General features: G+C 38.0%; 2 protein-coding genes across 3 annotated transcripts; one reads left to right on the top strand and one right to left on the bottom strand.

Annotated features, from left to right (window-relative positions):
* Positions 1-989: 989 nt before the first annotated feature.
* Positions 990-3,249, bottom strand: LOC141829711 (uncharacterized). The gene has a single exon (XM_074717240.1). It carries the CDS (start codon positions 3,237-3,239, stop codon positions 1,062-1,064), a length of 2,178 nt encoding a protein of 725 aa, XP_074573341.1. The 5' UTR covers positions 3,240-3,249; the 3' UTR covers positions 990-1,061.
* A 358-nt stretch (positions 3,250-3,607) lies between these two features.
* LOC141829428 (uncharacterized) lies at positions 3,608-14,377 on the top strand. Of its 2 annotated transcripts, XM_074716891.1 has the most exons (7): positions 3,608-3,849; positions 3,933-4,074; positions 10,021-10,148; positions 10,244-10,347; positions 13,185-13,272; positions 13,560-13,621; positions 13,892-14,377. In XM_074716891.1, exons 2-7 carry the CDS (start codon positions 3,962-3,964, stop codon positions 14,042-14,044), a joined length of 648 nt encoding a protein of 215 aa, XP_074572992.1. In that variant the 5' UTR covers positions 3,608-3,849; positions 3,933-3,961; the 3' UTR covers positions 14,045-14,377. The 2 variants fall into 2 exon arrangements, with proteins under 2 accessions (XP_074572992.1, XP_074572991.1); XM_074716890.1 differs by having other exon boundaries at positions 3,608-4,074.
* Positions 14,378-14,757: the final 380 nt, after the last annotated feature.

The following is a 14,757-nucleotide window of genomic DNA, read 5'->3' as shown; positions in this document are numbered from 1 at the left end:
TATATATATATATATAGCAACACCGACGCGTGCAGCCGATGGGCGTTGACAAAAGAAGCAAGGTTGGAGGTCGGAGAGGAGGCGGAGAGCAAGTCGGGATGGGAGAGGGGAACAGAGACTCTGACTTTTTTCAGTGGAGTTGACATTTATACAAAACCAGTGGCAATGTGGTAGCAAGAGCAATGATTTTGATGATGGTGGTGAGCGAGCATTGGATCCTTCCAATTAGTCAAAGCACATCCACTGAAAACCGTGTTGGTTTTGCAGAGATCGGAAAGAGGAAGCTTGTTCGCTTATTTCTTGAATTTTTCAAGCTTTGACTTTGGAACAATGTCAAAGGCGAGAGAGAGAGGCTGATTAATCCTAATGAAAATTCATATGCATCTCCATCAACATTAATTTTTAGTTGATTCTCGGAAAAATAACATGGTTGAACTGAAAACACTGAAGAATCACAAGGACATGCGCTGTGATTTTGACTGCGATTGCACAATCAATGGGGCAGTTGAGGCCAAGCTGTCCCAACTGTGCTCTCTTGACCACACTCATCAGTAGACAACACTGCACAAGGTTGACTGAGCAGAAGCAGCATCTTCGACTGCTACAACTGGAGCTGCAGTAATAGGTCAGAACTCTGAATTATGGGTGCTATATCACTTTGGGAGATTGTATTCCAGGAATGGAAGAGGAAGAACAGAGTAGAGCAGTGTTCAAGAGAGGGAAGACAAGTGCGGCGGCTCTCTCGTCTCGCTGCTGAACAGACCTTCTCTGCTTCTTAGTTTTGATGGAATGGAGATGCGAGTCGGGGAAGGAGGTGCCATCCGTCAGCTTCTCTTCTGGGTCGTCCGTGGGGATGGACCAGCAGCACCTACGACACGGCACCTTGGCGTGATCCAGAAGATCTTGATCATATTCAGGGGAGGAATAGAACACATAGGGCTATAACAAAAACTACAGATGAAAATCTAGAATAAAGGTATAAAATGTAGTGTACAATGTGCACGAAAATTGGCGCAGCCAGTTCTAAGAAATGGGGCACACAAGGAAGCTGCCACAAGCTTTCAAATCTGAGCCCCTGCAACCTCTATGCCACTCAGTTTGTGCAAATCAGATGAAATTCCCATCTCTTCCATCCTTTTCTGTAGGATGAGTAACTTCTCCTGACTTCCAAAATTACGATAACCAGATATCATTGCACTGCAAATACCCTTGTCAGGAAGCAATTTCTTCTGCAACATTTCTTCAAATAAAGTTTCAGCATCTTGCATCTTTCCTTCTAGACTCAGATGAGTAATCAAGGCGTAATAAGTAGATAAGGTTGGTCTGAGGCCTAATTTCTCCATCTCTCGGTAAAGCTCAATGGCTTTCTCTGTAGAACCTGTATTGCAATAGGCAGATATGAGAGTATAATATGTAATTGCATCAGGGCTAAGGCCTTTATCTTTCAAACTAAGGGCAAGGTCTTGAGCTTCTGTTATCTTCCCACTTCCACATAGACCATTTATGATAGTATTATAGGTAGCAATGGTAGGCGATAAACCGCTACTCTTGATCTCCTCTAGCTTTTCGAAAGCCTTTTGCAACTGACCCTGTTTAGAATATGCATCAATTAGAATATTGTATATCTTCACACTAGGTTGAACATCTCTTGATAACATATCTAGAAAAAGAGCCTCTGCTTCAACAAGCTTGTTGTTCTTGCAAAATCCATTGATCAGTGACCCATACGACACAGCATTTAGTTTCATTCCCATGTCGTTCTGCATCACATTGAAAATATCAAAGCACCTCTCGAAATTACCAGCTCGCCCATAAGCATCAATGAGAGTGTTATATGTTGCTACACATGGTGAAACGCTCTTCTCTATCATCTCCTTGATAAGACCCTCTGCCTCTTCCATCCTCTGCGATTTGCACAGACCATTTATAAGTGTATTGTACGTAATCTTTTCGGCTTTCAATCCAAGTGACTCCATTCGTCCCACTGCTGCAAAGGCTCCGTCTATATCACCTATCCGACAATAGCCATCAACAATTGTATTGTAGATCACATTGGTGGGGGCTAATCCTTTCCCTAACATCCTTTGCAAGACCTCCTCAGCTTTGGCAACTTTCCCATCCTTACAAAGCCCATTCAGAAGTATACTGCAAGTGTGCCCTCCAATTGGGACGCCAGCTCTAACTAATTCCTCAAAGAAAGCGTCGAGGTCGCCAAATTTTGCGTGACCATCAAAGAGAACACTATATGTGAACCCATCAGGCGTTAGACTTGCTTTTCTCATCTCATCCAACAAGGCATTTGCATCATCCATCCGGCAGGCGCGACAAAGCCCAGAAAGCAGAGTATTATATGTAATGAGGTTTGGCTTCAGTTTGGAAGCCAACATCTGATCCCGAATACGAAAACCAGCATCCAAGTTCCCAACTTTGCAGTACCCATCAATCATCGTATTAAAAGTGACGAGGGTAGGTGCAATTCCCCTCTTCCTCATTTCTTCATACCACTTCTGAGCGTCATCCGGGCGCCCTTCCTTCCAGAAACAAGAAATAAGACAATTAAAGGTGAAAGAATCTGGCACTAACCCGTCCTTGTGCTCCATGCACTGGAATAATTCAGTCGCTCGGCAAAGATCTCTAGATTTGACAGCTGATTGAATGGCCTTGTTGTAGGTGCAGGTGTCTGGGCGGACCGGGGAGGCGACCACCCGGTCAAATAAGGACAAGGCGTCGGAGTACCTCTTCTGGGAGACAAGGGTCTCGAGCAGGAAATTGCAAGCCGGAAGAGAAGGGAAAAGGTTCGGGCTTTCTCGTTCAACCAGAGAGAAGAGATGAAGGGCGTCGTCGGGCAGGTTAAGCGAGGCGTACGCGAAGACGAGAAGGCTGCAGGCGGATTGGGGGAGGTGTGTGTGACGACTAGGGGATGCGCCGATAAGGGATCGTAAGAGGTGGGAGGGGGTGGGGAAGAGGGGCTTGTGACACCGGATGAGGGTTTGGGCGAGGGAGACGGAGGAATGGAATCGGACCTCCTTCTGCTGGATCTGGTAGCGTAGCTTAATCAACAGCTTCTCCGCTGCCTCATTCGCACCTCCTCCTGAGCCACCGCCTTCGGCGGCCTTCTCCGTTCCTCTTCTGAGGCGATCAGCTTCAATGGAGGAGAAGAATCTTCTTCGAGGAGACGGAAGGAGGAAAGGGGGAGTCGTTAGGGTTCTGCCAAAAATGTGACGGACGAACTTCGCCATGCCTCCACACTTTTTCTGATTGCCGGCGGCGGCGTTCTGTTTCGACGCTTTGGGGGTTTTTGACAGATTTTAAGGGGACCAAGAAATTCATTTTTTGTATATCCGAAAACGTAAAAAGATATTAAATTTGTAATTATATAAATATGCAACTTAAAACTGCCATAACCTTACTTTTAATTAATACATTAATAATTTATTCTCTATCAAAATTTTTATTCAGTGTTATTCAATTATAAGTGTAAATTTTAAATTATGCAACTACGCTCACACTAGTACTGCCACTTGCCGCATTTACCTCCGAAATACTTTTATAAATTAATACAGAACCCACCTTTTTCGGCCTAATAATTCTCTATCACCGCCATTCCTTCCGATTCTTTTCAATCTTTTATTCGTTTGCGTCGCCGCCGCGTTGCGTTGAATCTTATTGATAGGGAAGAACAAATTCCTCCCAATTCCTTCTCATCCCCAAACCTCCACGAAACCTTATTCCCTATTCCCGATTGATTCCGCTGGCCTGATCCGCCCTTGGTAGAATTCGATTCGCCTACGCGACCCGGAAGTGATAAATCTCTGCCCCCTGAAACCCGGAAACCCTACTCTTTGCACCGTTGTTCAAATCCTTTCTTTGATTTTAATTCAAGAGCGGCGAGAGGGTAGGTTAGGTTACCAGATTTCCTGCTTTTTTGGCAGGTAACGAGGATTGGAAGCTAGAGGCAAGGATGGTTTTCTACTTCAAGGTCCGCCCGGATGTTGGGGACTACACCATCTTCATGGGGTTGGACAAGCACGAGAACGAGGAGCTCATCAAGTATGGTTTCCCCGAAGACATTTGGTAATTACCTTTTTCCATAATGTTGATTACTTAATCTTGTAGCCGATGGTTCCGTATATATCTATTTGTTGTCTTCTTGTCAAATTCCGATGTTATTGCATATTCATAGTCGATTGCGAGTTTGTATCTGCAGTCATTCTTTGTCCAGCCTCTTGTCATGCCAATTGCTATTCTACACATGGTAATTTGTTTCAGTACATAACTTTTCTTGTATGGACCAAATCTTGCTAGTCATATAAATTAAGAGAATTTGAGGATTATCAAAATGGAGAATTGAATTAGATGATTCTAAGATGGTCACAATGATAGGACTGGTCCATGGGTTATTGGGGGGCTTATTTGGTGTTTTGGTTCATGTCTATCTTCTAAGGGGTTTTTGCTTTGATCGTCGTTGAGTGCCTTTTAACTTTCAGCAAATTCCCAAAGGGTGCATTTCAAGTTTGGTTTTGCCCAAAAGGCACACCCAAGTTTAAGAATTCCCAAAAGACGCACTTGATTCCGATTTTACACCTCTTCCAACCGCTTACTTCATTTGCGGTTTTCCAATGCATTTGAGCCACATTTTAATTAAAAATTCGTTTGTTGGTTTTAATGGCAACGTTGAGCCCCATGTTTTCCTTATCTCTTTCTGGTTTACACGCAACTTATACCATCATAAAACACCGGTGGGATTTCAACAGAGTAAAAATACTGACGGGAAGAGTAATCGAACAAACCCTAAAAGGTGATATTCTAAGGGGTTTTTGCTTTGATTGTTGTTGAGTGCCTTTTAACTTTCTACAAATTCCCAAAGGGTGCATTTCAAGTTTGGTTTTGCCTAAAAGGCACACCCAAGTTTAAGAATTCCCAAAAGACGCACTTGATTCTAATTCTACCCCTCTTCCAACCGCTTACTTCATTTGCAATTTCCCAATGCATTCGAGCCACATTTTACTTATAAATTCATTCGTTGGTTCGGATGGCAACGTTGAGCCTCGTGTTTTCCTTATCTCTTTTTGCTTTACATGCAATCTATACCATCACAAAACACCGGCGGGATTTTAACAAAGTAAAAATACTGACGGGAAGAGTAATCGAATAAACCCTAAAAGGTAATCTAAATTTCGACGCCTCTCAAACTTTGAGGATTGACTGTTTTCCAAAGAAGGTTTCAACATAGCAGCTTGCTCGACATTTTTTTATCGATTCTCTTTAAGATTTTCTCATGTGTGTTTCTAGTTAATTTGTTTATTTATATTGATTGTAATAGAAAAGTTTGTTTTAGGGTTTCCCCCCTCCATTTCTATGTAGATAGGTTTTTATAAACTAAATACAATCATCCGATTATAATGTGGTTAGTTTTTTATATGAGATATTAAATGGATAGCAAACGAAAAAAATATATTATATATTTAGAGGTTTAAGTTTCTACAACTTATTAGTAGTGTTTTTTACAACTTGGTGTTGAAATTTCAAAATCTGGAAGATGTATAGTAGTTCGAAACCCTAACATAGTGATGTTGAACATTATATTCCATCACCATTTTGGTTCTGAACTTTTAAAATTCTAGCACCACTCTAGTGCTTAATTTTCTATTGTGGTATTGGTGATTTAAATTCAGCATCCTATTGGTTCTGTGTTAATTTGCACCTGAGAATCTAAAATGATTAGTTTTCCATTATGAGCTGACTAAATTGAAAAACATGAGGTATCTCTAACTTTTAAAACTTGAAAATGTATTTGAAAATCTAAAAGTTTGAGATGTTGAATCCCAACTTTAAAATATATTTACTAATAGACCACAAATTTGGTGAATATCTTGTGTGTTAAAAAAATAGCAAAAGGGGGTTGTTTAATGATCGCTATGTGTTGATTATGTAAATGAACAGTTCACGATTCTTTCCTTTCTTTGTTGGAGTGCAAAAAAAAAAATTATTAAAGTGACCTAAAACACTTGCCCATTGGAGTTTCAAGCCAACATCAACTAATGTCTATAATTTTTAAAAAATATAAATTATTAATATGAAAAAATAAATGTGTAGATGCACAAACAATCGTTGTAAAATTTGACATTAATATAACACTATATCCCTGTCTTTAGCAACATTGATGCTGGTTTTTCAGAAACAATACCATGTTGGTTTAATTTCTTTGTTTTCTAAAATTCGATGGTGTTAGTTTTAGAACAGCAGCACCACTGTTAGTTTTTGAAATTAAGAACCACCTTGTTTTGATTACACGAGAATTACTTTTTAGGGTGGTATTGTACTTTGAAATCGAGCACTATAGTGGTGCTAGTTATTGAACATTAGCACTAGAGTGGTGCTGGAGTTAAGTTGGTTTTTTAAATCCATACATCTCCTATACCCTAACAAGTCAAGTTGCATGCAACTATGGAACCCTAAACCTTGCAGAATATCAAAGAATGCAAATTAATGTGAAAAACAAACCCTAAACATATGCAATAGATGGGGAATACATTAGAAACAGATGTATACATTTGGAGATGATCGAGATCGAGAGGTTGAAAGACCTTTTAGCGCCATTGTAAAATAGGAGTACAGTTTACAATAGGAGAGGAGAGATATGAGCAGTGTCGGCGTCGACAAACAGGACGATAAGGCAAAATTAAATCCTAAACTCGAATGGGAGAGGGAAAGTTTATTAGTAGGTGAGCTTCAATGAAAACCCTAACTCACTTGTCGCGAGTTGAGAGTCTATGGGGTTTCAGCTTCTACAGTTTTAGGCGACAAGAGAGACGAATTATTTTGACCGAGCAGAGAGAGAAGATATTTATTTTCGTTGCACAGAGAGATGTGAAGGTTACACGAATCGAAACTAACGAACAAATTTTTAATTCAAATGTGGCTCGGATGCATTGGAAAACCGTGAATGAAGTAAGCGGTTGGAAGAGGGATAAAATCGGAATCAAGTGTCTATTGGGAATTCTTAAACTTGGTGCGCCTTTTGGGCAAATCCAAACTTGAAATACTCTAGGCTCCTGGTGTCAAAGTTCATAAGGTTAGGACCAAACATGTTCAACCGTCTAGTTACTGATATGAAAACAAATCTTGTTAGGGGACACAACAACAACCAACAACAGTTAAGCTTTATCCTACCAGGTGGGGTCGGTTGTATGAATCTTTCTACGTCATTGAGCTCTGTCCTCTACTATATCATCATTTATATTTAAATAAATTTTATCTTGTTTTATTGTTTCTAACTAAATCTTTTTTGATTTTCCTCTTCCTCATTTGATGTGCATATTTGTCATAGTTTCATATTACTTAACTAGAACATCTATTTGTCGTCTACGTACATGTTCGTACATTTTAAATGTCTCTCTGAATTTTCCCTTAATAGGTGTAACCTTGACTTTCTCTTTAATATTTTCATTTCTTATCTTGTCTATCTTTGTATGCCCACACATCCACCTTAACATTCTCATTTTTGCAACTTTCATCTTTTACTTATGTGCTCGAGTCATGTCTATCCGAGTCATAGTTCAATATTCAACTCCATATAACATAGCAAGTCTAATCATCGTTTTATAAAATTTTTCTTAAGTCTTAAAGATACTTTACGATCACAAAAAATATCTGACGTTTTCCTCTATTTTAACCATCCCGTTTGTATTCTATATAAGATATCTTTGTCATCTCTCCGTCTTTTAGTAGAAATGATCCTAAATACTTAAAATTCTCCGTCTTTTTGTAGAAATGATCCTAAATACTTAAAATTTTCAATTATAGATAGCTCATCATTTCTTATCTTAACAATTATCTCATTACATTTAATATTACTAATCTTAAATTCTATATATTTTGTCTTTACTCTACTAAGCTTAAAACCTTTCACTTCTAGCATTTTCGTCAAGATTTGAGTTTAACATTTACTCCTTCACGTGTCTCATTTACCAAAATAATATCATTTGCAAATAATATGCACTGTGGTACCATATCTTAGATATGTCCAGTGAGTTTGTCTATGTTTAGTGTAAAAAATTTGGGATTTAGAGTTGATCCTTAATGTAACCCTATCTTTACGGAGAACGCTTTAGTTAATCCACTTGAAGCCTTCACTCTTGTCATTACATTTTCATTTTCCTTGTGATTTTATCATAAGTGTTTTTTAGGTCGACAAATACTATATGTAAGTCTTGCTTCTGTTTCTGATACTTTTCAATTAGTTGTCTGAGAAGATGTATAACTTCTATTGTCGACCTTCCAGGCATAAATCCAAATTGTTAAGGGACTAATAAGGAAATTAATTGGTATGCCTTCTTTGCCTAGTAGTATGTGGATCCCTAGGCAAAACCTAATCCTTTGAAGTCGTTCTCCATTTGTTATCATTGTTGAAAAATTTGGCTTCTCATCTCATTCTGTTTTAGTTTGGTAGCTAATTGTTGTTGATTAAATTATGTGTGCTTCTTGAGTTAATGAGGATCGAGACAAGATGTGAGCAAATGATGGCGGACTCTTGCATTAATCAAGATTAAGGAATCCCTTATGGACATTGTTGAATATTCGAGAGCCTTCTTGAGCATCTACTTCATTTGACACGAACAAGCAATTGCACTTGTCCTCCAGTGAGAATGGTTCGTCAAAATTGAAGAAGGGACCTCTTGCACATTGTTTGACCATCTCAAATTGTTCAAGCATCAGATAGCTAGTGGTTTTTTTTGCCCTTGAGTTTTTTTTACAGTATTGTCAATTCTTTAGATCTCCAATATTTTTTGTTCATAGAAGTAGGCGAGACGTGAGATACTTTGGATGATGTGCCTTAACATTAATTTGTAGGTGTGGCAATGACCTAGAGGTGAAAAGGTCCATCTCTTAGTTGGTTAGTAAGGGTCCTACATAAGTAAGCAAGTGCTCGAACTAGCACAGGTTCTCATTGACTGAGCATGTATGTCAGAGCTTGGTTGTTCTCGTAACGTCCCATCTTGATCTGGTGGTTTGAAGTGATTGTAGCAGAGCTCCTTGAATTCTTTCCACCTTGCTCAATTTTTAAGAATCATACTAGTGCATTTCCTTCTAAGTGGTAGGAGACGATGTTAATCTTTTCATATTTATTTCTAGACACTTTGGTGTATGAAGAAGTGACCACACCATAATAACCATGTGAATAAGTCTTCTCCGATCATATTAGTGGAGTCTAACCTTGAGGCTTGATGTTACAATCACTACTGGAGTCACTCCAAGGAGAAAAAGTTCCCTTCCTCAGTTTCCTTGATTGCCCTCCGGTGTTCATGGTCCATTGGAGCCTTTATACACTGCTATTGTTGTCTCTCATTCATGTAGAGGTCAAGACTTGGGTGGCTAACGTTGTACATTCTTCTCGACCATTGGCTCCTTGGTCATTCTTCTTTTATTTCCTCCGTAAACTCCAGCACACTAAGTGGAAATTGACACCCATGGCTATCTCTGATACTAACTTCTTGTGGGCGCGAGCTTAGGAACAAGTTTACAGGCAATTCAGCTTCAGTTTGAGCTCAAAAGTGGGAGCAGTGACCTTCGGTTCCCCCTTGGAAGCCAGCGTAGCTAAGTTGTAAGAAGAAGAGGTGGCTGGCTAGATGCACAAACTGTAGAAAGAGAGAGACCAAGGGAGATAGAGAGAGTTAGAAGAAGATAATTTTATTGTTTCCATTATGCCATTAGGCTGCATTTCCCCTCCTTTAGAGTAGCTTATTCAATTTGGTTGCAATATTTTTGCTAACTAATGAGTAGCTAATTTTTCGCTAATTATTTTTTGTTGCTTTGTCAGGTTAGTTGCTTTTAGATTGGTTACTGTCCCATCTTTTCTTCTGTCTTTCCTAAGGACCTCTCTTATCAAATTTGTTGAATTGTAGGCTTCTATGGTTCCTTGTGGTGCTAGGATATGATGGTTCAGTTTGGCTATCTTCCCAGGAAATTAATGCTTCTGCAAGAATATCAACTTCTCACTGAGTGTCATTATGAGTGCAGGTTTCATGTAGACAAAATGTCTTCTGCACATGTTTATTTGAGATTGAACAAGGGCCAGACTATTGATGATATAAGTGAAGGTTTGTTGGAAGATTGTACCCAACTTGTCAAAGCTAATTCAATACAAGGTAAATATATAATAGAAGAACATTGTCTTTCCTTTTCTGTAAGATTTTAGAAAATATGTTACATTTATTTTATAATCCTGTGTATTTCTCTGCAGGCAATAAGATGAACAGCATTGATGTTGTTTATACACCATGGTATAATTTGAAGAAAGCCCCTTCAATGGATGTTGGCCAAGTTGGTTTTCACAATCCTAAGATGGTAAAGCTACATATTTTTGCTCACATGATGGCTGTATCTTTCACAATATTATATGTTGGCTTGCATGGAATTTCAGTTCACTTACAAAGTTTCATCTGAAATGATCAACTTAAAATTTACATTTTGCTAGCTGATGTCTTTATTGCTCTAGTAATCATTTGGATCTAATAATTTGTGATGCACTCTTCATCTTTGGTCTCACCATAGGACCTCACCGAGTTCTTGTTTATTGAAATGAAATGAAATGAGATTTAATGTAAATTTATTGGATTTCTATAGTGATATAGAGGCCTAGGATATGATCTAATGCAATGATATCAGGCTGTCAGACGAGTCGACCTGCCAAAAATATATCATCTAACGGACCAGGGCGGATTGATCCGCTAGCCTGGCGAGCTAGGAAATTCCTAACCTAACCTAACCCAAGGTGGGTTGCCGTTTAGGCGGGCTAGCCCACGAGCCTATAAAAAAAATATATATAAAAGATAGGAATTTTTAAGTTTGGGTTGCGGATTGGCGGGCCAGTCCACGTGCCTATTGAGTTTTTTACTTTAGTTTTAAGTTTTGAAAAAAAATTTCTTTTCAACCGGCGCTGCGGGCCAAAAATTGAGCCCTCCACAGGCCGACCCGCTTGGACCAACTACCTGCGCAGGCAGACCCGTTTAGGCCCGCCATATGATGGTTTGATAAAATTTCAACCCAACGTGCTTAAATTGTTTAACGAGGCGGGTCAATCTGACGAGGTCAACTCAAATTGATGGCTCTATCAGTGGCCTCTTGGCTACTTGCCTAGGCAGCTTGGTAAGGCAGGGCTAAGCTAGATGGCATCAAGCTTATCCTAAGTGAGCACCTTCCAAAAGCATGAAGCACCTCACTCTAGGCACTCAACTCTTCACGGGCATCTCTTAATGTAACTAATAGCTAAAAGGGAAATAATGTTTTTTTTTCTCTATATTGCCCTTAAGGTTCAAAATCTTGAGTTGTGCAGTCATGTAGGAGTTTTAGTCTTTGACTAGAACAATACTGATTCGATATTATGCCAACATTTTGATGTATAATGCTAGTGACAAACTAGAGGTGGAAGAAGGAAAGAGATAAAGATGACAAAAACAAGAGATTAGATAACTATATACTTGAGTTTGGAGTTTGTGTTACATCTGAAATTGTACAATTTTGATATTATATATGGACATAAACTAAAAATAATAATAACATTATTTCAATTCATCTTAACCATGTTGTAGCATTCCATGGGATGTTGAGTGTTGGCATGAGACAATATTCATTGACATGATTGACACAATGACATAAGAGATATTGTTTGTACCAATTAGTATCTAGTTTTAGTTATTTATCGGAATAATACGTTTTGTGTTACTTGACATCATATGAGATTTCAAACCATGATTGCCCTTTTATTCTTTATGATAGTAATTTCTAGAGATTCGTAGGGATGATGAAAAACCACTAAACATAGAAAGGAAAAAATAAAATGTTATTAAGCAAGGACTCATATAAGATTACATTGTAAAAATTAAGGTTTTCTTAGCAATGTTTGTTGTCATAAAGTCTATTAGGGCTTTTGTTACGATGCATCCACAAGATGAATTTTTTACTTAGTACACTTTCAATAATCGACAAGATGATAACGAATATGGACTTAACTCCTAATCCTGATTGAAAAGAAAAAGTCTGATACCTCAAGTTAATCCTTGGTGAACGCCTTCGATAATTAGAATAGATGCCCTTGAGGCAAGCATGAAACATCTCATTCTAGGCACTCGGCTCTGAGGGACACCTGATTCAACTAATTCTTTTCTTCCCTTTTTTCATGTTACGAATCTCTGGAGAAAGTACAGAAAAGGGGGAAACAAATAAAATGGTTAAGCACAGAGGCATATGTGACGCATGGTTCAAGCGGGATCTTCTTAGCATCCATGCATCACACATGAGAAGATTTTCACTTTCACATGTAGTCAAGAGAACTTCTTGACCAGTTTGGTAAAATTTTCTCAGGTTGATAGGCTCTAAATTCTAAGATAAATCTAGGTAAGAGAAAAATCAGTGCGCTTTACCCCTATACTTGTCAACTGTACATTCTACTAATTAGATGAATTAATCTTTCGTTTCTGTAGCACGTCATTTTAAATTTCGTTTGTTATTGTTTGTACATCCTATAACAGAGTTCATTATTTGTTCTTTATTGTTATAGTTTGACTCTAGTCTCTGTCCCTCATAGTTCCAGCTTTAGTCAGTTCATACAATCTTTGCGATTTGTGGAAGTATGATGCTTGCTTTATCTGTGTGGATATATTTGATTGCTTGTAGTATTGAATATTAATTTCTAGATATCTATGACAAATTATAATATTGCTCTGTTTTTTTTTCATTCGCTTAGTTGCATATAGGTTATTTTTTTCACTTGGGCAAATGCCTTGAGCTTTATAGGAGCTTCATGCCTTAAAAATGCCATGTGCTCTAAAAACGTTGACTTGATTCAGGAAGCATCTTAAACTAAAATCTTGATGTTCCAAATTCGGATATCCTTTTAGCACCATTTATGTACTATGCTACATTAGATTCTTCCAATATTTTTTACTTGATGTGCAGTTGTCTTTTTTTATTTTAATTTGATTTTGTTTTGATATATTCGGTTCAACTTAGTTTTTTTCTTTCTTATGCACGATTACCCTTTTTGATAGTCTGGACTATGGAGACAGTTATATTGTAATGTGATTACATTTGTTTGTTATTTGAAATGAAATTTGGCTTTATATGTCTGGCTTTGGCTTCCTTCTTTTGAAGTCTCTGTAACTGGCCTTGTTTATTCTTGACAGGTTAAGACATTCAGGGTAGAAAAACGCATAAATGAGATTATTAACAGGTTGAACAAGACCAAGGTTGAGAGGAAGCCAGACTTGAAAGGTATCAATTTGCAGTTGAAATTGTTGGGTAAATATGAAAGCAATAGACATTATATTGATTAATATGATCTAATTATAAGTTGAGAGACTTTAGCTTATATTGCAAGCATGGCAGAGATTATACTTTGCCAAACAGTGTTATTTGAATTTTCTCTTTTCTACACTGTCATTGTATTTCATTTGAAGTGCACAGTAGAAGAGAATCGCTTGTAACTAGCTTTAATATTTCTTTCCCGTACATATATTGGTATTTTGTTTGAGCGTGACAATTAACTTCTTTGTTTGAAGCTGAGAGAGAAGCTATCAATGCAGCAGAAAGAGCAGAAAGGAAGGCCCAGCTAAGGGATAAAGTGAGTTCCTTTTTTCACGTTTAATGAATAAGCACATTTGGACGACACATTTAGAAAATTGTGCTACAATAGGCAGCTCTATCAAGTTTGGCTAGGTTTCTTCTATATTCATGAGGTTCAATTTGTGCTACAAATTATCTTATTCTGCATGAGTGACTAAAGAATGTTTCAGTTCCTTGGAATTTTAATTGCTCAATCGACTGCATTGCTACATTACTTGTATTTTGAGAAATCTATTTTCCTCAGTGCCTCGTTTCCATGGTCTTGCAGAAGAAGAGGGAAGAACTACAGAAGCTTGAAAAGGAAAAACAAGCAGAGGTAAGGAGCTACAAGAGTCTGATGGTCTCCGAGAAGATGACATCCAACAAGCAGATTGCATCTGCTAATAAATCCCTGCAAGAACTTGAAGATGACTTCATGTGAGCGTCGAGGGAAAAACTGTTGGTTGATAGAAAAAGTTGAAGCTTTCAAAGATCTGCTTGTTCACTCTGGAGATGAATTTTGTGATTCCGGTCTACTCCAAGGCTTTCATTCCCTGGTGATGAAGCCCTCACTGATCATTCATTCATCAAGCCTTTAACTGTACTCTTTGATTTCATGGAATGTGAAGAAATAGTTGGAACTCTACCAATATTCTGATCAGTAATATTTTTTTTTATAGCGGCATGCGACCGATTGGGTTTGCAAAATTATACGGTTACATTTGTACTTATTTTTCTATCTGACCGTCCTTGATGAGAAACTATACTTCATACTGGGGATCAAGCTGTGTTTGTGCATTCATATGAGAATAAGTTATTTATCGAAATTTAATTTGTTAATTTGATCAACGGATGATCAGCACATTGCTTCATACTGTCCGGTGAAGTGCGAAGCAAGCCCCATCTATACGTCAGTGTGATTAGTCTTTCCCTAATTCTGTCATCTTGTTCATTTTGAAAGCGTACATCGAAGCAATTTTGATTTCTTGTTACTAATTATCTCTTGAGATTTTTAGACGTGTTCATGCTCCATGATTGGGCTTGATCAAGGAATGAATTTATGAATCAATCTCTCTTTAATTATTAATTTAAACTTTTTAACCACTTTTTAAATTTATGTTTTAGGAAGTTTGTACATCACGTGAATTGTCATGT

This window comes from Curcuma longa, chromosome 5 (assembly GCF_044706935.1).
Source record: "Curcuma longa cultivar G26 ecotype Majalengka, Jawa Barat chromosome 5, ITB_CL_G26_1.1, whole genome shotgun sequence".
NCBI lineage: Eukaryota > Viridiplantae > Streptophyta > Magnoliopsida > Zingiberales > Zingiberaceae > Curcuma > Curcuma longa.
Note: the sequence above shows the minus strand (reverse complement) of the source record. Positions and strands in the feature narration are given on the sequence as shown.